Source organism: Petaurus breviceps, unplaced genomic scaffold (genome assembly GCF_028583685.1).
Source record: "Petaurus breviceps papuanus isolate PSGF00001 unplaced genomic scaffold, PetGlider_PUasm1.0 179, whole genome shotgun sequence".
NCBI classification, from domain to species: Eukaryota; Metazoa; Chordata; class Mammalia; order Diprotodontia; family Petauridae; genus Petaurus; species Petaurus breviceps.
Window position 1 is genome coordinate 7,582,235 of NW_027185779.1, and position 23,489 is coordinate 7,605,723.

Consider the following 23,489-nt stretch of genomic DNA (forward strand, 5'->3'; position numbering starts at 1 on the left):
ATTTCAAAATTCTGGATATTTTAGTGATTGGAAGTTTTTTAGAAAATTATATTAAAACAATTCAATAAAACATTTTCAAGATCTTCCTCCCTCCACTATGATTTTAACTTTAAAAGATCAAACTGTGTTTTGGGGAAAAAGTTTTCAATTTACTTATAGCTAATTAATTTCTTATTCTAAGAAATTTTTAACTTCAATAAACCATAGCAATTGCATTCACTTTGGGGTGATTTTTAATTTTGCCAATTGTTATATGTACAGCTTGACACATAACACTTAAAAGACCCAAAAAATGGTCAAAGAGGCTTGGTTAGTTATTAGTAGGTAGAAAAATTGGCCTTTGGAAGTAGCATGCTTCAAATTTGTGCTTTCTCCCTTTTGTGCATTCTGGGTTGGGGTATTTATCCCAAACAAAAACAATTAAGCATCATTATTGAAAGATTCTTTGAGATAATTTGATGGACTTGTTGGAGTGCAAACCATCATAAGCCCATTGTGATTGAGAATTTTCATTTTTCTTCTTTGAATATTTTTACTTAAATAAAAGATCCAAATTGTTTTTCCAATTAAAAGAGAGTTCATGACTAAGTGACTAAGTAAATATTTCCAAGTTTTCACTGACGACCTGTAGTAATTGTTCTTGTAAAAACAGTGAAATTTATTACTAATGATGCTTCTGTTTCATGGATTTCTGTGGTCAAAAAATGCATCACCTAGTGGCCAATTTATTGGTAATGATCCTCTCTGGATTAAGTGAGTCTGGTCCAGGAAGAACAAACACTGTCTGTCCCTGGAGCTGTACTCAGAGCTTTTCTAGCTTGCCTAGAACCTTCCAGAATTTGAATAGAATTATGATTCAGTATAAGATTTGTGCTTCTCCCCAAGGATTGTATGTTTAATCATCAACAGAAAGAAAAATAAATACAGTACCAGGAACATTGAAGGAGCTTAATAAATGCACAGTGTTTGCTTATTAAATGCTCAATTGTATGGCATTGCATGTTAATGGTAAGGAATATGTAGGGATTTGGTTGTCTTAGAGAAAAACTACATCTTTCATTCTGCAAGGAGGGGACGTGATGTACCACTAGGGAATAGTAATTATGGAAAATAATAATAGTAGTAGTTATGAGGACAGTGAATAAGTGCATTCCTTTGATTCCATTGGTATAGGGACCTTTCAGTGAGGAAACTGAATGCAGTCACCTTCTCTGCAGTTTTTAGAGTTATGTAGGGGTATGGAGAGGTGGGACAAATTATCCAGAGTTTACATAAAGCAGTGTGTGTGTGAACAGTACTTGAACCCATTTTCTTGACTCTCAGGTTGCCTCCCTGGTTTCACTTTACTGGAAAGGAAGTTGATGGTCAGAGGGGCTGAGTATCTTGCCTGTCATGATCAGGAAGCTAATAAGTGGCAAAGAAGACAATGTTTGTTTTCCATTTTTCCGTTTTTCAGTGACCAGAGATTTGACGTCTATGTCTTCACTTTTTGTTCAATATTGTTATTTGATTTTCTCCTCTCTTCATAGGTTCTATCTCAGAGTTAATTCTTTAAGTGATAATTTTACATGGTCATACTGAACAAGGGAAACAAAAGTAGTTTTTGGATTATTGCTTGTTTTTGTTGGTTGAAGAGAAAATAAACCAAAGTAGTGAACAGACCTGGCCTGAGAAATGTGTGCAGCATTGCAATTAACCATTACTTCTGTGCTAGCCACATTCTTAAAAAAATTCTGTCCAACCTCTGTTGCATAAGGCATGCCGGTATATAGTAAATCCCTTTTTGACCATTCATTGCTGGATGTTTTCTAACTTTCTTGGGGTAATAGCTACTAACAGTTAAATAGTGGCAGCATCAAGCATTGGAAAGAAACACTGACTTTGGAGTCCAGAGGACCTGGGTTTAGATCCCAGCACTGTTACTACCCCTGTGACCTTGGGCAAATCAGCCTCTCTGGGCCTCAGTTCTTCTGTAAAAGGAATGATTTGGCCTCTAAGGTCACTAGCAGCTCCCTAAATCTATGAACTTGTGATTTTCTTAATCCCAAGGCAGTGAAAGAATTTGGGTAGCCTCTTTAAAACTGCCATCTGTGTATAAATTTCTAGGAATTAAAATAGAAAGCAGTCACATCTATTACCCAAAGAAAATATGAGGTTGAAGTCTTGTGATTTAATCCCTTTATTGAAACAGGTAAAGTATAAAGAATTTTTTAAAAATATCCACACCACAATCCACACCTCTTTAGAAACCCATGTAAGGACCAAAGAGGGAAGGTTGTGTGTCCCCTTAATTGTCATCTCTGCATCAGGCATTATAAAGGATTAATAAAGCAGGCTTTTTGAAAAAAAAAAAAAACTTAAAAAGTTTTAAAGTGCTCCCCTTATATGAAACTGTGTGTAACATTGTTTTAGAAAGACAGCATTTATCTGATGCTATTTTTTAAAAAAATGGCTTAGTGTTTTCATGCATTGAGTGAGTGCTTCAGACTGGATGTGATATGCATTTTTTTTTCCTTTGTTGTTGTCAATAGAAAAGATTGATCTCTGGGCTGGTGAACATAATATCTGTCCCAGTCAGAAAAGGAGAGGAAATTAGCAGAACGGTTGGTGGAGAATGATATCTGTCAAAAGAAACACTTGGAGAGCACTGAGTTTAGTAATAGGTGACTGCCGGAAAAAAGGGAACTTTGAATTTTGTCAAGGTAAGGAACAGACAAATATTTTGATTTTGCAATTTGCATACATCTCAGAAAGTTATTCTCTACTTTTTTTTCCCCATAAACTGTGATTGTAAAGAATTTTTTTTACTACTTTTTGTCCCTTCTCCTCCCCCTCCCTTATTGATCCTTTAAATTCATAGTTTGGTTGCCACATTTTTTTCTTTTTGTAGTATTTAACTTTGATAGTGGTGGTGCTGGTGGAGGAGTGGGGTTTTTCTAAGGGGTTGTGTGTGTTCTATAGTGCATCTGTACTCTAGTGGGACCCGTGATAGCTTTGGGTCTGATATCAAATGATCAAGTACCAGTTTTTCTTTTTATTTTTCTGTTGGAGTGTTTCTTGCCATGTTTCATAATACATCTGCTATGAGCTAAACAACACTTGAGTTGAGTAAAAAACTATGCCATGATTTCTGTGTTTATTGTAACTAGTAGATGGTGTTTTCTCAAACAGTTTGTTGTCTAAATAGGGGAAAAACAAAGTGGTTTTCCATTTTAAAAATGTTTTTATTTTCTCAAAATGAACTGGATTGTTTTTATATGCATGGGTGAATTTCATGAAGTATAGGATAACTTGCTGGGGATAAAACACTCCTAGGAACTGTAAAAGGTCCACATACACCCAGTACTCCGGGCAGCTGCTTTCTTATTTGTGATCACTGTAAATAGAAACAAAGGCAAAAGGTAGTTGGCAGGAGGCATCTTTAAAAGTTTGCATGTTTAAAAGCAAAGTAGGTCCATAGAATTAAGGGGCACACTCTAACATTAGAACCCCTTTCCAGGTTTAAAGAATAGTGAGGGTGTTCAGAATGATAAGAATGAATGGAGGGAACTTGTAGTTGGGCAAAGCATTGTGGGAAAGTACATCTTGGTTGGTGCTTGTCACTATTCACCAGGTCAGGCATTTAAGTGTTAGAACTGAGCAAGTTGAGAAAGAAGGGTAGAAGGAATGTCCCACTGATTCCATTGCCCTTTGAAATATAAAGCAGGGAATTATGCTTGCCCCCTTTGCTACCAATGGCATTTCGATTTGTGATTATTATAGCCGCATATCTTTTTAATATTTAGCAATTTGTTTTTGTTGTTGCTGTAGGAGAGTGAGGGTTGGGGTGCTTTTGAATGTCTTCGGAGAAAAATGAATGTATTCTGATGTTAGAATCTTTAGAGGAGGTCCCTTTATTCATGAATTCTGTCACACAAATGTGCATGTCACTTACCTTCTGGTCTCTATGATGTGTTACATAAAATTTGTAGGAGCTTTTAATTAAATAATTAATTTTTAGTTTTCAGCATTTACTTACATGAGATTTTTGAGTTCCAAATTTTCTCCCCTCCTCTTGGCTCCCCCCCACCCTAGTATGGTGTGCAGTCTGATATAGGCTCTACATATGCAGTCATATTAAACATTTTTACATTAGTCATGTTGTAAAGAAGAATTGGAACCAATGGGAGTGTTTTTTTTTTTTTTTTTTTGATGGACCACAGTTTTGATGTTAGATACAAATTAAGAGAAGGTGGTTTGGGAGGCAGGAAGGCGTGGCAAGAACATTGTCCTAGGATTTTAAACATCCAGGTTTGAATCTTGTTGATTCTTCATTTTACTATTTATGTGGGCAAATTGTTTAAGCCTTAGTTTTTCATAAGTAAAATGGAAATAATATTATTTGTACTCTTTACCTGGGTTGCTGAGATAATCAATTGAGATAATTTAAGAGAAAGAGAAAGAATCTTTGTAAAGTTAATATAGAAAAAAGAAAAGTGTTATAATTAGGAGACACCAAAAAAGTTATTTTTTTAAGAGAAAGAAAAGGGAATCACTAAGGATTCTTTACCAAGTTCTAATACAGGAGAAGCTCTGTGAATACTAAATGTATACTTCATATTTTCTTCCTTTCCTCTTCTCTGACCTCTTAAGGGCAGCACTTATTTATGTGCGAAAATACATCCAAGGTGTTAATTAAAAATTAAAAAAGAAAGGGGGTAACAGATGCATAAGTACACCTTGGATAAATGTGTTGTAGTTCTAGAGAGCCATCCCCACTGCCCTCTCCTCCTCCCTCACCCCCTCCCTGTCAATATCACCGCTTCATCTGCTCATGTGGTGCACACCTGTGGCCTGCTGGCAGTGAACTTGATTGCAGCATGGGAGATCTGTAATGAAAAGCAAAGATGGATGACAAGAGCAGACATCATAATACACGTGGGTTATTTGGTGTATTATGCAAATATTGAATTCCCAGCTCTATTTTTTTCCCTAAGGCATCACATATTGATCTCATCTCATTCTCTTCCTCTTCTCTCTGTGCCAATGATAGTTTCTGGAGTGTGTGTGTGTGTTTGTGGGGGGGTGGGTAATAATCATATCATTAATTCAATTTAAGAACCTCTTAAAATATCTGAAGTATTTGTTCTCCTTTCATTTATAGCCATAATTTCAAAAGCAAGAATATTTCTTTCTCTTTGTCTTCCTCTTTATTTCTCCCTCTCCCTCCCTTTCTCCCTCCCATTTTTCAGGATTTAGATTCATAAAACCTAAATCCATAGTTCAAATCTACAGATACCTCAAACCTACCACTTCAGCAGATTCCCCTATTCAGACAGTCAGCTAACATTTATTAAGCATCTAATATGTGCCAGTCACTGGGTTAAGCCTTGGGGGTCCAAAGAAACCCCAAAACATTCCCTTCTCTGAAGGAGCTCACGGGCTAATGGGGGAGACAACATGCAAGTAACTGTGTATAAACAAAATACACACAGGATAAACTGAGTATAATTTCAGAGGGAAGGCACAAGATTAAGGGGGACTGGCACTGAAATTTGGCAGCAGAAAAAGTGAGATACTTTATAAATATGGAAGGCTGGGGCTGGAAGTTTGAGAATTGCCTGAGGAGAGTATGGAAGAAGTTTAGCCAGGATGAAAAACTTCACCTTTAGCTACATGCCCAGTTTCCTGTGGTAGTGGTCACCGAATAGTGATAGAGTGGAATATGGGATCAGGGAGAAGGGATGGGGGGGAGGGAGACTGTAGGCATAAACCAGCTCTGCTCAATGAGCTACACTCAAAGCTACACTTGCTGACATTGAACCTAGAGTCCTCATGTTACTTGGTCCCATTAGGGTATAGGGGTTTTTGTTTTTGTTTCAATTCTGCCATAAGGAGTCTTTATAGCTTGGGCCAGGCAGATTTAGAATACCTTTGAGTGGTGACCATTCTGTTGAGCTTCCTTTTGGAGCCAATAAGAAATACTTGGCAGGAATCCAGCTTTTGGAGTCCAAAGAAAAGAAAGCCCATAATCTATACAAAACATGCAAAAAGAGTAGCAAAGGGGAAATAATCATAAAGAAAAATGGATATTTTTAGCCTATTGTCTTAAAATCACATGTATGTGATGGTATGGTATACACATACAAATATCCCCCATGCAGCATTCATATGGTATCCATCTGCACGCACAGTGTATATTTTAAGTTAGACATAATAAAAACAAGAATAACATTTTATTTGGGTAACTATACATGATAAAGCTGTTCTCCCACAAATATTGATTTCTGTATTAAGGATAGAGGGAAAGTGATTTTCTTTAAGCAAAAGTTCTCTTTTCAGAGAGATTTTGAGTTTTCATATTTTCTTGGTTATATCCTAGGACTCTGGTAGCATTAATGGGCTTTACCCCACATGGAGCTTTGAGCGCCTTGTACCGCTGCACACTGATCCCAGGTCAGTGTGATGCGTGAAATCAATTTATTTGAATCTCTTTGCCTCTATAGGAATTTGGCAGTCCGCCAGTTGTTTTCATTTAATGTTCTTTGTGTTGAACACAGACAAGCAGGCAGGCTTTTGTAGTCCTCTCTCTTTGGGTCTCTGTCTCTCTTTCATCCAATATTTTACTCTATGGATTTTCAGATGAAGAAGGTATATATTATTTATAGGTTTCTAATCATGCTTTCAAGTATGATTTTTTTTTTAAAGCTCCAGTACTACTTCTTTTGACTGCGTAGTGGCATTTCTGAGCTTTGGGGTGAATTTTAGGAAGATTACTACAAAAGTCATTTTGGGAATTTAGTTAATGACCATAAGGTTTCTGAAAGAGGAGAATCAAGTTTTAATTACCCAGAGTAAAGTATTTTCACTCTTGAAAACTGAAAATAGCCAGTCATATGTATTCTGTTTTTAAAAGGAAGTATTTTGAGTACTAAAGTCTGTTCATTGTGACCAGATTGCTCTTTTGGAAAAAAAGAAATTGAGGATTTCTAGGGCAGAGAGTGGTAGGGTATTTGGGATAAAAGATGGTATGGTATAATGGCTAAGAGGGACCATGGGATCATAGATTTAGGATTAGAAGGAAAATTTAAGGCTGTTGGGTTCAAATTCTTCATTTTACAGGTGAGAACTGTTGACTGGAAAAGTCAAGTGACTTGCTTAGGGGTCACAACTGGCAATTGTCTGAGGTAGGATTCAAACCCAGGGCTTCCTGAGTCCAAGCGCAGCAGACCTATTGTCTTGTAGGCAGAAAGACCTAGCTTTGTGATTTTGGGCAAGCCCCTGACTCTGAGCTGTAGAAATAGTTGCTAGATCTGCATTGGTAGAAGTTTCCATAGCTAGAGCCTTCTGGTACTGATAAAACCCCATGTCTGGAAAAAAATAAATATCAATTAATACTTATGCTAACCAGGGGGTGGGGAGGTAGGGTAAATTTTAAGTATTGTGAAAACCACTTTCCAAATCACTTTTTCTCATCTTGATCAAATTGTGAGTTTTAAACATTTCTTTGACCAGTTGTAGGCTGTCCTCTACTTATCTATATATTAGATATAGCTACATATAAATATACATATGTAGATATCTATCTGTCTGTCTACATATATAGATATAGCTTGGCAGCAAAAAGTCTATCACTACTAGCCCCTAAAATAGAAAAGCAAAAGAAACTAACATTTCTCCAGGTTCCTATGAGTACCTTTTCTTTTAAATTAGATAGCTTTATCTAACTACATACCTGTTATGGTTGTTCAGTCTTGCCTGACTTTTTGTGATGCCATTTGAGTTTTCCTTGGCAAAGACACTGGGGTGATTTGCCATTTCATTCTCTAATCTACATGCTTATATATAAGTGTTTTACATATATGCTATATATGTGTAATATATAGATATGTAGAGGTTAAGCAATTTGCCTAGGGTCACAGAGCTAGTATCGAGTTAGGATTTGAACCTGGGTCCTTCTGACTTCCAAGTTCAAATGTTATCTTGGAGGATACACATCCACATTCTCTCCCTCCCCCCATCCATGTTAAAGAGTTTTTTATATATGCTATAATTTTGTATATAGTATATCTGTGGATATGTCCATCTAGTTTAAAAGAAAAGAGTACTTGATAGGAATCTGGACAGATGTTAATTTCTTTTGCTTTTCTGTTCTAGTAGTTAGTGATAAGGGCAGCTCGGTGATGCCGTGTGTAGAACACCTGGCCTGAGTCAGGAAGACCTGAGTTCAAATGTGGCATCAGATACTTAGCTGTGTGACCCTGGGCAAGTCACTTATCCTCTGTTTGCCTTAATCCACTGGAGAAGGAAATAGCAAACCATTCCAGTATCTTTTCCAAGAAAACCCAAATGGGGTCTGGAAGAGTAGGGCATGTTTGAAATGACAACAGTAGTTAGTGATGGACTTTTTGCTGCCAAGAAGTCACATTTTTTGTTTGCACTATCCTTAACACACCTACACTGTGCAGTGAGATTGCCTGCCTTTCTGGGGTAGACTTGTTTTAGAGGTTAGTATTGGGAGGCAAGTGGGAGGAGGGAGAGAGTGAGGAGAACATAGGGGGAGGGAAGAGCAGAAGATGCTTGTTGTTGCTGCAGGGCTGTTCTAGAGGAAGTTGATATTCAGAACCCTGGAGCCTCGGCAAGTGGGGTCAGACTCATACACAGCAGCCCCACTTCCTTGTTTAATTACCTGGAGAGCAAAACATCCAGTCTGAGCCTATGTGGAAACTCAGTATCTCTGGTAGCAGTGTGGTGTTCTGACATCCTGCAAGGCCAGCCCTGTCTGTCCGCCCACGTCAGGTCTGGTTCCTGACAGCAGGCTATCTCTGCAGGGCCTGGGTTCCTTTCATTCACAAGGCATTGTGTGGAAGAGGGTTTGGTCAGGAATTCGAGGTTCCTGCCAGCCCTGTTCTCTAGTCTAGTCTCCCAGCCTGAACTACATTGACAGAAAGGCTTAGGTTTTTGTTTTTGTTTTGTTTGTTTCTTTAAACAGTTTTACACACACATACACACATATACACATATATACATACACACCACATTTTGGCACTTTTCAGTATTCTCTCCAAAAATTCTGGCATTGGTATAGAACACTATATATACCAATAACAACAAACATTAACTGTTAGATTTCTGGTGCTAGTTTGCAGTACTTCCTATTTCCTAGTTCATATAATACAATTTAGCTTGTAGATTGAGGATGGTGGGAGGAGTGGAGGCTCAATGCTAACTACTCTATTGAAAACCCAAAGTGAAATCTTTAAAACCCCCCAATCCTTTTTGTACAAAATAGACATCTTATGGGGACATAACTTTTAAAATTATGTATTCTTTTGGATTTTGAATGTGGTTATTGACCTTTGTCATCAGCTATACAATAACAACTTTTATTTCACAGAAGGGGACCAGGGAAGAACCTCTGAAGATGTGAAAGATATGTAGCCATTTTAAAGCTCTATATCAGCTATTAAGAGAAATGTTTGAGGAAGGTTGTATCAAAATATCTTCTACAGAGATCTAGTGAGTGTGAGTTTCTATACATATATATCAAGCTGGAATTCTATAGGTCCTTTGTTTTGTTGTGTGGATGGTTGTGGAGAATGAAGGGATGGAAGGTTGCAATTATGGCTACATATGTCTTACTTTTTTAAACTATTTCATTTGAAGGGTGCATACATAATTCTGGTTAATAGTAATAGGAGTTACATGTATATAACGAGATATATTTATGCTTTCTATGTTGTGTAGCCACAGCTTGAAAGAATTAATACAACCACTTGAAAGCTTTTCTAAGAAATTTGTAAGGATTATATGACAATGGTATTTTCCCCCATATTATATTTATAGGAGTATTGGAGATATTTAGTGCATTTCCATACTTGACTGACAAAAAATGTGCATGATCATTTAAACAAGTGGAGGGAGAATCATGTGATGAAATTGGTATCACCATGATCTATTAGGCTGAAGCATAATGTAGTTTTTGCCATAAGTGTTATGCGTATGCCTGGGGGATATGCATGTTTATTTATGTCTCAGCCTGCTGCATTGCATTCCTTTGGATTATTTTTCTTTTTAACATCAGTGTAAATATAAAAGAGGGGGAAAGAAAAACCCATGAACAATTACATTAAGCATTTTGTCAGTGTTCCTAACTATTCTTCCGCCAGACCTGGCATTTTCCCACCTAGTACATTTTAAGCTAATCTTGTTCCTGGTCTTTGAATCCAGATAGCATTTCCCCAAAATGACAGCATTAACACCATTTGTAGCATTAGGCCTTGGCAGTGAATGCAGTATCTAATGTGAGAAGAGTAGAGAAGACTTTGAAAAGTGGATGGAGAAGAATGTGGATTGAAGGAAAGGGAAATGGGTAGAAATTAAGAAGGGAAGGAAAATGGCATCTAGCACATAATAGGTGTTCAGATACAGATTGAATGGAAGAGTGAATAAATAAGTGAACAAAATAGCAAGGTCTCAAAAAAAATGGAGACATGGAAGAAGGGAGGGGAGGAGAAAAAGAAAGGATCCAGAAGGGCGTAGAACAAAGAAACTACATCCCATTAGTAACAGCAGACTTGTGTCGATTATAAATAGGGCACAAGTTATGGAGGAGGGGCTGAGAAACTAATTTAGGCACCAGGATGTTGTGAGGGAAGCATCATAATATCTCCATCACCTGATTAAAGATAACAATAATACACAAATTTAGAGTATTATGGTTTAGTTGTAGACAAGGCAGAGTTTTGAAAACACCTTGACTAAAATAATAGCTCACATACCTTTTTTTTTTTTTAAGTGTAGTATTATTCCCATTTTACAGATGAGGGAAAGGAGGCTCAAAGAGTTTAAGGGACTTGATTGAGGTCACTCCACTGCAGCAGAGAAGGAGGTACCATTGCAGCCCAAGTCATCTAACCAAAAGCACCAGGCTGCTGCCTTTTGATTCTGGTACACTTGAAATAAACCACAGAGGTGAGCGCATTAAATCAAGATGGACACATTCTAATCACATACCCAGGTGTTCCAAGACATATAGTAATGCAACATCACATTCCATTTCATTTTGTTATCTAGTCTGAGTCAGGGTGTAGTTTAAATCTAGAATTATAACAGGGTGAAATCACAGTGCTGGGTTATGATTTTGATAAATGAAGCAATTCTGTAATGAGATTTTCAGTTGTATAAATTCACTGTAACTTAAAATTGTGTTCTAGTGAACTTAGATTTTGTATGTCAGTGTGGCACATTATTGTGTGGATTGTGTTAATTTGTAAAGTGGAGTGAGCAAAAGGGAGTTTGTTAAAGGAAAATAAGCCCTCTGCAAAAGAATAATGTGATCAAGAAATGTATCGCTGTGTATTTGCTCCACCTGGTGGATTTTGTTGAAAGTGTTTTAATCCATGTTAATGATAAGGAGCAATTCTGAACTATGTAGAGGAAGATGAAACTTTCATTTCTTTATTTTTGGGGGCTATAATTCTAACTTAGGCATTTTTTTTTTGCATCTTTTGTCTCCTTTCAGTTTGTTCAAAAATTTTTAGTAGGCTATTGTTGTATAACAATAAAGATCATAGTTTATTCTTAAATGTATCTAAAATTCCATGAAATAATACATCCCCTTTAACTGTTTGGCTTTTAGGCTAATCAGTGAATGAAACCAGAGTTGCTAAGCTTTTTTTTTGCTATACACACAATAATTAGTGACAACTTGTAATAAGCTGCATTTCTGTGTGGGAGGGGGGATAATAAAATGTGTGATGCATTTATGATTCTTGCATAATGCACATGCCTGAAGTCTACTGTTTACTGAGCTTATGAAGATGGCTTTCTTTGGAAATCTTAAGGACTCAGTTCTGCTTTGATCATCTCATTGTTCTCGGGTTTTCTTTTTGCCTCCTTTAGACTGTAACAACTCTGTAACAGAAGGTGAAGTTTTGAAAACAGTGCCTCCATATGCAAGGGATTTGGAGACCTTTTTATTGTCTTTAAAATTGTCATTCATAGTCCTCATTAGCATTTATTGTTGCAAGCGTACAAGCAGAAAATGTGAAATTGGTATGTCCTGAATAGCCCCACAGAGCTCTGGAGCCCTCCAATTTCGCCTGCAGTGTGGTGTGGGGTGGGCTTTGAGAGAAAGCTGTCCAGATGGCAGCCAGCTCAGAGCAGGGCTGCCGGTTTTTGTCTCTGGTGCTGAGAGGAGGGAAAGTTCATTGGAGCATACGCCATCACTCCTGCGTTTTAACAAAAACTAACTGGCCAGCAGTTAGAATGGGGAGGTGGAGATGTGGAAACAAAGGTTTTCCAGAGAATGTTACAGTCTCTCTCAAATGAATAAAATATGGGTAGTTACTGGTTCTCCCATATTAACTTAATGAAGATTGGTATGAAAAAAATTAAATATACAAATGATAGGTTGGATAGAATCTTATTCACGTATAGGCTATAAGATGAAGGTTAACATTTGTGTGGCTGCAGAGGGGAGGATTTTGGTGGTGGGGGCATTAAATAAAGAGAAGCTTCTGCAAAAGTTTAATAGCAACCCCCTAGATAAATAAGCAAGCATTTTACATTTAGAATCCCCAAGTATTTTCATCTTCCTTTAGTTCTTTTAAAATGTGATCTTGGTTTAACTGAATGATGAGATTTAAAGTACCTATTAAGAGGCTGTAATTTATCCTGGAGATACAAGTTTCTGCATCCCTTTTAATATGCCTTCCCCAAACATCAACTTTCTGTAGGGTAACGGGTAGTGACAACCAGAAATATAGTTGGTGAAAATGAGCCATTTTGAATAGTTTGCCACCAAGACAATTAAAATAAAAATCCCACGAACTGTGAACACAGATTAGCACTTTTGCCAAATGTTATTTCACAAATCCTGAACTAAACTCTTTGACAAAATGATGGAAGATGCCAAATGCATTGGTTCATAGCATCTTAACTTTTAAAGAATCAAAAAATTAGTTGTAGCACTTGAACAATTATGTGTATATATTAATATTATTTTGTAAAAAGAAACAAAAAACCATACAGACTGTCTGGTATATCAGCCTTGCTGATTATTTCCTGTTTTAGGGTTTTACTTCCTATATCTTCAAATTTCAATGTGATGGCACATTATTTGCTCATTTTTGATGAGGGAGAGAGAGGGTAACATTCCAGATGGACTGGAAACTTGAAGCTTTTAGTTTCATAGAAGTGATAGGTAAGCCTAAGGGTCATGACTCCTGACTCAGCCACTTTCTCTGGTGAACTAGGCTTCCTTCCTAGACTTACAGAATTGTTCTCCACAGGATACCTTATTGTCAAGGGCTTGGGCCAGTCTATTTGCAAATGATTCTATAGACTGGAGCTGTTTGGCTTCTCTGTCTGGTAGGACTCAACCTATTAAGACAAGCTTTTTCTATGCAGTCTGTTTCCTCTTTACTTGACTTCTTCTTTTACTTGTACTTTGGACTTTTTGGACTTCCCTGAATAACCCTTTGGCCCCCATGGTAGTGTTTATGCACCCTCCAAATACTTGAGATAGTTATCATGCCTCCTGCTCTTTGTCATGTAACTAAGGTCCTCATGAACCTTTGAGAAGCCACAGAACCTTGGTGAACTGATAGAGACCTGAGGAAATAATTTAGGGAAAATGGCATGATTAGGGTCTCTTGGTTTACATCAGACTTAGATGGAAAAGATTTATAATTAAAATGTTCTCCTAGCATGCTTCAATATATTTTTTTAAAAAGCAATTGGGTTAAGTAACTTGCTCAAGGTTACACGGCCAGTTATTTCTGGGTGTGGTGCTAAGTATCTGAGCCCAGATTCCATCCCAGGTCCCCAGACTCTGGGGCCAGTGCTCTTACTCACTGCACCACCTGGCCACCCAAGGCTTCAATATTTTAATGGATTATAAATTAGAAAACATTTTTCTTGGTACTCCTTGACTCCTCTGTGGGAGAGTGTTCTTTGATTTTTGTTAACTCGTATCCAGGTCATTTTATTTTGTCCTGTGGATAAGGTATAGCTGGATCTATTTCTTTTGCCAGGAGTCAATAGTCTCCTAAGTAAACTTTTAGATGTCTTTCAGGAGCAGAAAGAAATTAACATACATTTTTATTAGGTGCTGTATCTATTTAATTGACTGTCAAACTGATAGGAAGTTAGAAAGCCATCCAGAGGAGAGGTCCATCTTGCCGAGGCTGATGTGTGAGTACACATTAGGTGGGTTTGCCCTGTCAGTGGATGCCTTAAGAAAACACTAATAGCTTCCAGCTGGGTGGAAAATCACAACCTTTGGGGTCTGACAAAACTAGCAGATTTGAATTTGAAAGCAGAGCTAATGCCTCCATTTTATTTTTTACCACTCGCCCATAAATGATTATTTTCCAATATGTCAGCCTCATTTGGTGGCCAGTGGTCTGAAAGTGAAAGTGAAACAAGCAAGCGGAGAAATCTGGACATTAGTGAGTCCGCCCTTTCAAGCTGGTATGCCACTTTGTGGAAGGGTCTACCCTAAGATCAGGGGGGTCCTAATGACCATTCATCAATGCTCGTTGACTGATCATTGAGTGCCTTCTCATTCAGTTTATCAAGTCTTGCACATAAAAAGTCAGAATAAGCCTTATTCAGCTTTGTTAAAGCCAACTAGGAGTAAAATGCTCTATTTGAACCCATTTTGCTCTTGTTTTTTCACTTTGTTAATGCAGCCTTGCTTAAATGAGTGCCTTTATTGGGTCCGTTAGAATATCTGAAACTATTAATTCTCTTGTATTGAAAAGCTGGTGGCAGGCCAGAGCAGATGGGGTAGAAAAGTATTTGGTTGGGTGTATTGCTTTCAATTAGGATCAATGAGGTTTCAGCTCCTTTGAATTAACTCACTTAATACCCACTGTGTGAAGTCACAATGTATCACAACAGCCTGCTAGAAGCAGAGAGGAAAGTTGAGAGGGCCTGCAGAAAAGCTTTGAGTCCAAATCTAACTTCACTGTTAGGGAGAGCTTTCATTAACTACAGATGCATTTCAGTAGACTTGTGGTCCCTGTTGGCAAGTCAGGTTTGAACAAAAGATAATCTGTACTTTAAAGCTAGAATGTTTTGGAAATAAATGAAAAATACCCTGGAGTAATACAGTACACAATCCTGCCTTTCTAGTATGTGATATAAATCTATTGTAGTAAACCTGTTTGTGTGTGTTTTTGAACAGAGCCCAACTTGATGCAGTTGGCTACATTTTCAGATATGGAGAATGTGAAAAATGGTTAACAAAAAAAAGACTAGTCAGTTAAAAACAAACAGATCTCCTTTTTAAAAAAATTATTAGGCATTCTTGATACAAAGAATGCTTGAATTGATAGGATTATTTATAATGAAGGAATAGAATTTAATAGGTTAGCCCAGGAATCTCTCTCTTCTCAAGCTATTCCCTGACCAGTTGGTACATCTGTAAAGGATTTCCTAAATGGTGATGTGACAGAGTTTATTCTGTACCAGGCAGAACATTCAAAATGGTCTTAATTTATCCTGTTTTGTGCAACTCTATAAATAAACTCATTGTGTTATTGAGGCCCCCTTTTTGTCATAAGGTCTGAAAGCAGGGGTCTTGCCTTTGTTTTGTTTTTTTTTAATTTACTCTTTTTGTACCATGTTTTTGATTTTCTTCAAGGGAAAAGTTATTTGTATCTAAGGGACTGCATAAAAATACACATCCAGGATGCCTTCTTCAGAGAGGACTGCCAAAAATGGGTTGTTGCCTGCCTCAATGTATTAAATAATGAAGGGAGTGGAGGGAACCTAATGCATGCAGCTGGTTGCTTGAGAAAATGCTGAACTAGTCTCAGATGCTCAGGCATTCTCTTAGCCCCTTCTACAATCAGATTTCTAGGTGAGAATCTCCAGGGATCCAGGTTTTGTTGACGTGGATCAATTTAAAGTGGCAATTACTGTAGTCAGATAACAGCTTAAAAAGCCTTTTTACACATAGAAAAGATACAGAATCACACAGCATATGGAAGTTCAATTTTCTGAGCTATGGTTTAGGGACTTGAAACGTACTGATATTAAGACCCGGTTTTAAAACCGGATATCATCCAGTTTTATTAAAACGTGTTGTGCATTTTGACATGTGATTTTTCTATTTTAAAAGTGAATCTGTATGCATATTGATGAAAGGTTGAGTTTCCAACTGTGAAAATGTTTTTTTTCTGTTTTTCAGGTAGACATAGTATCTTAAAAAAAACCACCACCAACAAAAACAAAACACCAGCCGCCAACATTGAGCTGAAAAAATGCCTTGTTTAAAAATAAAAATACAGAAATTCAGGGATGGCAGAGTCTATAAAGCCCCCTATGGCATGGATTTAATTGATTATCACACTCACCCCTGCTATAAAGCTTTCTGTCATAAGAATGTTTCAGCTTGGCTCTTAACTGTACTGAAATCCATTACACAGAACCTCATTACAAGTGACATCTAACTAAGATGAACAAAAAGATTGGCCTCATAAATAGGGTGCAGTATACTATTAGTGACAGAACAGAGTAATCATTATGAATTGTAGTCTTTTTACAAGTTGCATCTGACAATGATGGATTTTTGTGGGTTTCATAGATGAAGTAGTTCTTATTGGGTACAGCCTTTAGGTGCTGTTGAAGTTTTTATTCACTGACATTGTTTATCAAAGATGATTTATTTTTTGTTTGTGTAGGGGATGCATGTATGCACGTGAGTTTGTGTGTATGTATTTTCTTTGAAACAGGTTGTGCTCTTGGGAAGAGGTATGAGAAGAGTGTATGGGTAGATAAGTCTTTGCCTGTGTTCCCAAATGGATTTTATCAGTTCTTTGTGGCAGCTAGCAGAAGAAATTCATTGAATCTGACAAGGGCTAAAAGCATACATAGTATGTATCATAAGCAAGACATGTTGAGTACCACTAAGGGATAGCAAGAGTTAAAGGTATAAAGAAAGGGCTTATGTCTGTCACATTAAAGGAACATACAGACTTTTCAGAAGATTCTGAATTTTGTATTGTATCATTTCTGTGTTTATAGTGGAGTGAATAGACATTGGGAAAGTAAAGTCAAAGGGACCCAGCATATGCTTGTCATTGTGTTGCAAAAAAAAATGTTTTCTTCCAGTAAAACACAAATACACAATCCCCTGAAGATTTGCAAGTGTTAAATTGAAGATGAGTTTTAGAAGAAAGCAGTATTTTCCTCATGCCTGGCATTTTTGTGTATTTAGAGAAGGCATACAAGTCAGGCAGGCTATGTTTCTTCTATGAGGCATGGATGTTTTACAAAGGACTAAAGAGGGACTGCTGAGAGGAAAATAGCCAGCTTTAGATAAAGCACCATAACAAAGACTTGTAGTTTTATATATCATGGTGTCCATTAAAGCTTAATAGGGAAGAGTCCATTGAATCTAGCTCAGCATACCTTATTCATGGGAAGGATAAACATTTAAGGGTGTGCAAAAAGAAAAATCAGGAATCGGGAAGTTGTGGTTGTTTAGCTGCTTTTGAAAAGGCTTTACAGGGAAGATTTTGTTTTCATCTCCCATGGATCCTTATGCAAGGTAAAGGAGAGTAAGCTGCAAATGTTTGGAACATATCAATGCAGGAATCCCAGGGGGTTAAAAGCACTCTAGTAAAATAAAAGTGGTCTGTTTCTTCTAAGTGTGCTCTATTTTACACATACAACTGAGAAATTGACAAAGAGAATGATTCTGATACTTTGCTCAATGTGAGAAATTGGCATAATTTTGAAAAAAATCTTTAAAAATAGACTTTTATACTTGTTTTGAATTTCCAACAGAAAAAACAAGCCGTGTGTGTGTGTTTGTATGTGTATGTTTATATTTTTAATTTAAAAAAAAAATCAAGTCCTAAATTATGGCGGTTAAAATAAAGTATCGAAGGAAAACATTTTACTTTGGGGAATGAAAGGGAACAGGTCCTAGTAAGTGGCCTTCTCTCCTTTATTCATTTGGCAAAATAAGGGTTAACTTTTTAGAGGAAAAATGAATTATTCAGTGTTTAGCTTATCATTCTGTAGTTTACTTTCTGTTCTGTGGTACTCTGGAACTTGCCAGTGAGAGGTAGAGTAAGAGGAGTCAGCTAAGGGGAGGTAGGGGTTGTGATAATTTGCACACACATCCCTGTCATTGTTCTGCCTGAAGAGACAGGGCTGGGTTCAAGGCCACATGTGCTCCTGTCATCATTCACATTTCTGCTCCAAGTGCAATACGGAATGTCAGCTCTCCATCTGTCTTTGCCTGGCAAACGCACGCGCCCAGCATCCTGCCTCCAGCTACGTTGCCACAGTCAGTTCTGATGGCCCTCCTCACTTCCCTGTGTTCATTCCAGAACAGGAGGCACTGAGCCCTAAATAGGCTTGCTTTTAGGAGAGAGCCATTTACATTGTGGTACACTTGATTTAAGGATGCCTGGTGAGTTAACATTATTCAGATCTTCTTTCTCATTTTTAAGGGAAAAAAGCCTACTTTTTAAATTATATGTGGAAAAATGTATTCTATACTATGAGATGTACAGTTTTCAGGGGAATTAATGCTAGTGTGTGTATAGGTGGATGTGTGTGTGGGGGTGTCTATAATAGATTGGGGTAGGGGTGGAATTGGAATGGCAAAGAAGATGGGTTAGAAGAAGCTTAACTAATAGTGGTTCCGTCTGTGAAATTGCTGTGTGTGTGTGTTTATGTGTGTGTGTGCATGCGTGCACACGTGTGTTTAAAGAAACAGTGGAAATATACCCTGGCTTAATTTGTGGGTGCATTTTATTCTGGGGTTTAAGTGAAGAGAGAAGTATGGTGTACATTCTTGCCTTTGTTGACTGACAGCTATACTTGGTATCAGTGAACAGAACATCCCAATTGTAGCAATAGTTTCAGGTATAGTGGAATCCTGGGAAAAGATCCTGGTTTATGCCACAGCAAAGTGGTAGAAGCACTGAATAGATGATTTCAGTCTTGCCCTGAACTGCAGTCTTTTAGATGCCATCAGGCAAATCAGTGAAATCAGTCAACAACAACAACAAAAAAGCCAATCCGTATGATCTTGCTGAATTACTGAAACTGTTGTGGAACTGGAAATCTAGTGTTTATCAGTTTCCTAGGGAAAATGTTATCTTTGGAAGCAAGACGGCTCTCCTAATTGTTGCCAGGGAAAGCAGTACTCCCTCTCTGACTGGGCTGCCTGGGATGAGGTTTCTGTGAGAAGCCTGACCAGAGAATGGATTGTATCTGCAGCTTTCAGAGGGACTGAATTGAGAGCCATGTGCCTGATGAAAGCAGCTCATCTCCAGATAAAACAGCCAGGGACATACAAGCATTCTACAGCTGGCTGATTCTTGTGGATTATTTGGGCAGGACAAGCAGAAAAAAAAAGCACTGCTCCTGGTCAGTCTATACACCTTGCAGATGGTAGATGGTATTTGGAAACATTAACTGCCATTTTTTTTTTTTAACCTTAGTTGTATGTTGGTATCTTTAGTTTGTTTGAGAATGCTTTGCTCTTCCTGGATCATTTGCTTTCTGGTTCTGACCATCATTGCTATATACGCATAAGAGGGTTTTCAGTTGTGATAGCATTTTCTTTTCCCTTTCCCTTTCTTTCTTTCTCTTTTCTTTTTTTCTTTCTCTCTCTTTCTCCAGGAGATGAGGAATTTATATGGTTGAAATATGGGGAAATTAATTTGCATAGATAATGACTGAGGTCTTTGAAAGGTCATTTTAACTCTTTAAGTTCTCAATTTGATTTTACATAGACTCTGGATTGCTAAAGATAGGTCTGTGATTTGGAGTAGAAAAATTGCCTGTTGATAATAAATTGAAGCCAAAAGCTGTTTTATTTCATCAGTTTATATTAATGGCATCCTCTAGTCTGATTTTTCTGTTGTCACTTGAATCTTGTTTCTATTGTAAGCACTCAGCAAATATCTATTCAATGAATAAATGAATGGATGTCTTATTTATCAGATGTTTGAAATCGATTAAGACGTTATTTATGAATAAGTGATTAAAAGAAGATGATTAGCACTTTATAAGCCTGTGGCTCTAAAAATCAATCTTTATTATGGTTAAATTTCTAAATATTTAAAGGGTACCAAACTATTTTTAAGGGTTATGGAGTATTGATAAGTGTCTGTATATTAAATATCAAATTCTTACCATCTAAATAAATCTAAAAGTAATGTGTTTACCCAGCCCCCTTCTTAATGAAAAATAGTCCACTGCAAGTGTTAGAAAACCTTGCACTTGGATACAGAGAATACACTAACAGCTGTGACTGAGAGCATGTGCCAACGTGGAGATACTCAAGCAGATCTGACACTTGGCTATTTTTGACACCCATCTGCACTTTAAAAACTCTCCTATAGGGTCTCGGTCTGTTCACAGAATATTTTAGCCCATTGATAGATATGCATGTGTATTTATGTATAATATCTATGTATACATACAGTATCTATGTATATAGTATGTATATGTGTGCATATATGTGTGCATATGCAATATTAGCCATACACACATGCAATATTAGCCATCTGGGGCAGATTTTAAAATAAACACATTATGTGCAGAAGATTAAAAAGGATATGTTTTATGTAACCTGATATTATGTCATTGCTTTTTTGTTAGACTACATTTCAAAGAATCTTTAGTAGTTAAGGTGTCAGAACTGGTTCCTGGTTGTCTAAAACCTGATGTAACAGAGATTGGCTTGAGGATCTCTTTCATAGAAATAGGGTTCCCTGGAAACAGATGTTGGCAAACTGAACTTGTTCAAAGACTCGTCAATGTTACAATGTGACTGGCTCCTAAACCTTTAATGTTGGCAGGTCAGAAAGCCACAGTTTATGCTTTGCTAGTTAAGAGATCAGTTAGGAAATGTAGACGTCTCTGTTGGTAAGAGCATACCCACACAAAATATGCTTAGAGAAGACAAAGGTGGCAACACAGACCCATGTGAATCTGATAAACATTTTCGTAATGGTCATTTAACTAAATTTAGGAAATGGACATATTTACTTCAAAACTTTTTTGGAGGTGATATTTATGTTTTAGTGTTTAAAAGAAAGAAACTTTTATTTTTGAGTTTGGCAGTGTTTAGGTGTAGAAGTTCACTCTAAACTTTATGAAATATTTATACATCTGTCCTCTCTGTATAACATTATCAGAGAGCATATGTTGACCCACAAAATCATTATAGCCTATGGCAGTATTTAGGACTGTTTCCTTAAAAGGACAATAAGTGATCACAGTCACTGTAACCCTGAAATAATGCTGTTCTTTCAGAAGATGGCCTGCTATTAGGTCAGACCACCCCTTCTTTAGTCCTGTTCTCCAGATGTGCCTGGAACTTTTTTTTTTTTAAGTTCAAGTTTCAAAAAAAAAAAAAGCGGAGAGGGGAGGTTGTTTTCAAAATCTGGTTTTACTTAAGACATCTCCATCCTGGAGTGCATTTCATAAATTGCCCACATATTTTTCTTAGCAGAGAACTTAACTGGCTGTAATTTTTAACACATGGCCACATCATGTGATATTTTCAAAACACTTGCACACATAGCTTTAAGAAGGTCCCAGCAGAAACGATTCATCGTCTCACAGCCAGCCCATTTTTTTAACAGCATATCTGCATTTTCCATTTAGTAGAGCTATATATTATTAGCTTACATTTTTGGGTAGTAAAACAGTGCATTGCTGATTGTAAAACATGGACTTTATTATCTGCTGAAAATTGATTTGGCATTTATAGCCACTGTGTACTAGCCTGTTTTTCTGTTTTTAACATTAGTGCTTGCAAGTGATGATTTGTTTAAAGAACAAAAAATGAAATTGGTGTGGACAGGCAACAGTTGATGTCCTTGGTAACTGAACATTTGGATCATCTACCTGTGTTTTTGTTTGTTTGGTTTGGTTTTTAATAGATGCATCTAGATGGCAATATATGACAACAACAAAATTCACAACAGTCTATTAGCTATTTCCCTTGTTGGTATGCCATTATATCTAGCTCATATTCTGCTCCCCAAAATAAGCTTTCTGCCAGCTGTGAAAAGCGACTGGAGAAGCTATAAACACCCCAGTCCAAATGTTGACTTTGCCCCACTCTTTCCTTTATCACATGAGGTAACTTTGCTTTGTTTCAGGAAGTTAAAAGGAAAGAAAAGTCCCCTCCTTACCTCCTGTTTCTCTTTCTTACCCTCAAAAGGTTGTTTGAAGGCTTCAATTATTACATATGCAAAGCAGTTTGCAAAATTTTAAGTGCTATATGAAGATTAGCCACTGTTATGATGATGATGATGATGATGATGATGATGATAATGATTATTATGAGGTTCCATGAAGGGTAACTATAATACATGGGATATGTGATTCTCCTGACCATGCCTGGGCTAAAAAACTGAGAACTTCATGAAATAGCAGAAAACATAATGAAATAAGGTGCTAAGGTATTAAGTAAGTAGTAAATGCTTTTTATGTTAGACTAAAAAAAAATTAACATGTTAGATATAATTGAATTTTATAATGGTATGATCTCCTTGGTGCTTCTGGGTTGGCTATAAAATAATTTATTTTATGTTTCCTTAAACTTACTGTCTTTTTGTTCTCATCGACTTCTAGACATTCATTTTTGCTACTTTTTATAGTTTTGATGTATGGGTGTATTGTGGTGTTAACTGAACATATATTGCTTGGAAGCAATTTCTATATGGATATTAGATTTTTCATAGCTAACAGAATTAGTCATTAGTTTAAATGACTCATAACTTCAGAACAATAGAATTTCACACCTGACCAAGAAACAGGTTTATCTGGCTAGCTTTTTGAAGCAGCTGTATGCATTAACTAATATTAATGTAAATGTACATTCTCAGAATGTCTAGCTTAATTATGTTTCTAAACCTGTTAAGTTCTAGTCAGAGGAAATAGGGAATCCTTCTGAAGTCTCCGCAGATATATGTAAATGTCTCTGAACCCAGAATGCATCTTTAGCTATATGTCTTTTGGAATTCCTTTATTTTTTGGACATGAGGTCATGGGCATTTTGAAATGGATCCTGTTACCTAAATATCTGAATGTAGACTCTTGGAATATGCAATTGAAGGGGGAGGGAAGAATAGTGTTAATTAGGTACATTATGGAAATAGATAAGAATGGGAACTATAATTATTAAAGCTATGCTTTTTCAATAAGATGAAAGAAATAATTACCTTTACTAATTGGAGTAATCTTGAATAAAATAGAGGAGAGAGCATGTATTTGTGGACAATGGTACTTATTGCCTGAGAACTGGATTTAAAAGTTGCAAGATGTTTTTTTCTTTTTGGGAGGTTTTTTTGGAGGGCAATTGGGGTTAAGTGACTTGCCCAAGGTCACACAGCTAGTATCTGTGTTAAGTGTCTGAGGCCGAATTTGAACCCAGGTCCTCCTGACTCCAGGGCTGGTGCTCTATTCACTGTGCCACCTAGCTGCCCCTAAGATGTTTTTTTCTAGATCACTTA

General features: G+C 37.0%; 1 protein-coding gene across 10 annotated transcripts in view; it reads left to right on the forward strand.

Annotated features, from left to right (window-relative positions):
• RUNX1T1 (RUNX1 partner transcriptional co-repressor 1) overlaps window positions 1-23,489 on the forward strand; it is a 181,974-nt gene that overhangs the window by 31,757 nt on the left and 126,728 nt on the right. For 4 of the 10 annotated variants that reach the window (XM_069086658.1, XM_069086659.1, XM_069086656.1 and 1 more), the window contains one exon: window positions 2,532-2,702. The exons of 4 other annotated variants lie outside the window; for them this stretch is intronic. In XM_069086658.1, the coding sequence (XP_068942759.1) occupies window positions 2,615-2,702 (88 nt within the window). In that variant the 5' untranslated portion in view covers window positions 2,532-2,614. Of the gene's footprint in view, window positions 1-2,531; window positions 2,703-18,026; window positions 18,419-18,518; window positions 19,384-23,489 lie in introns of those variants that run through there. 2 more of the 10 variants (XM_069086663.1, XM_069086665.1) reach the window with 2 other exon arrangements.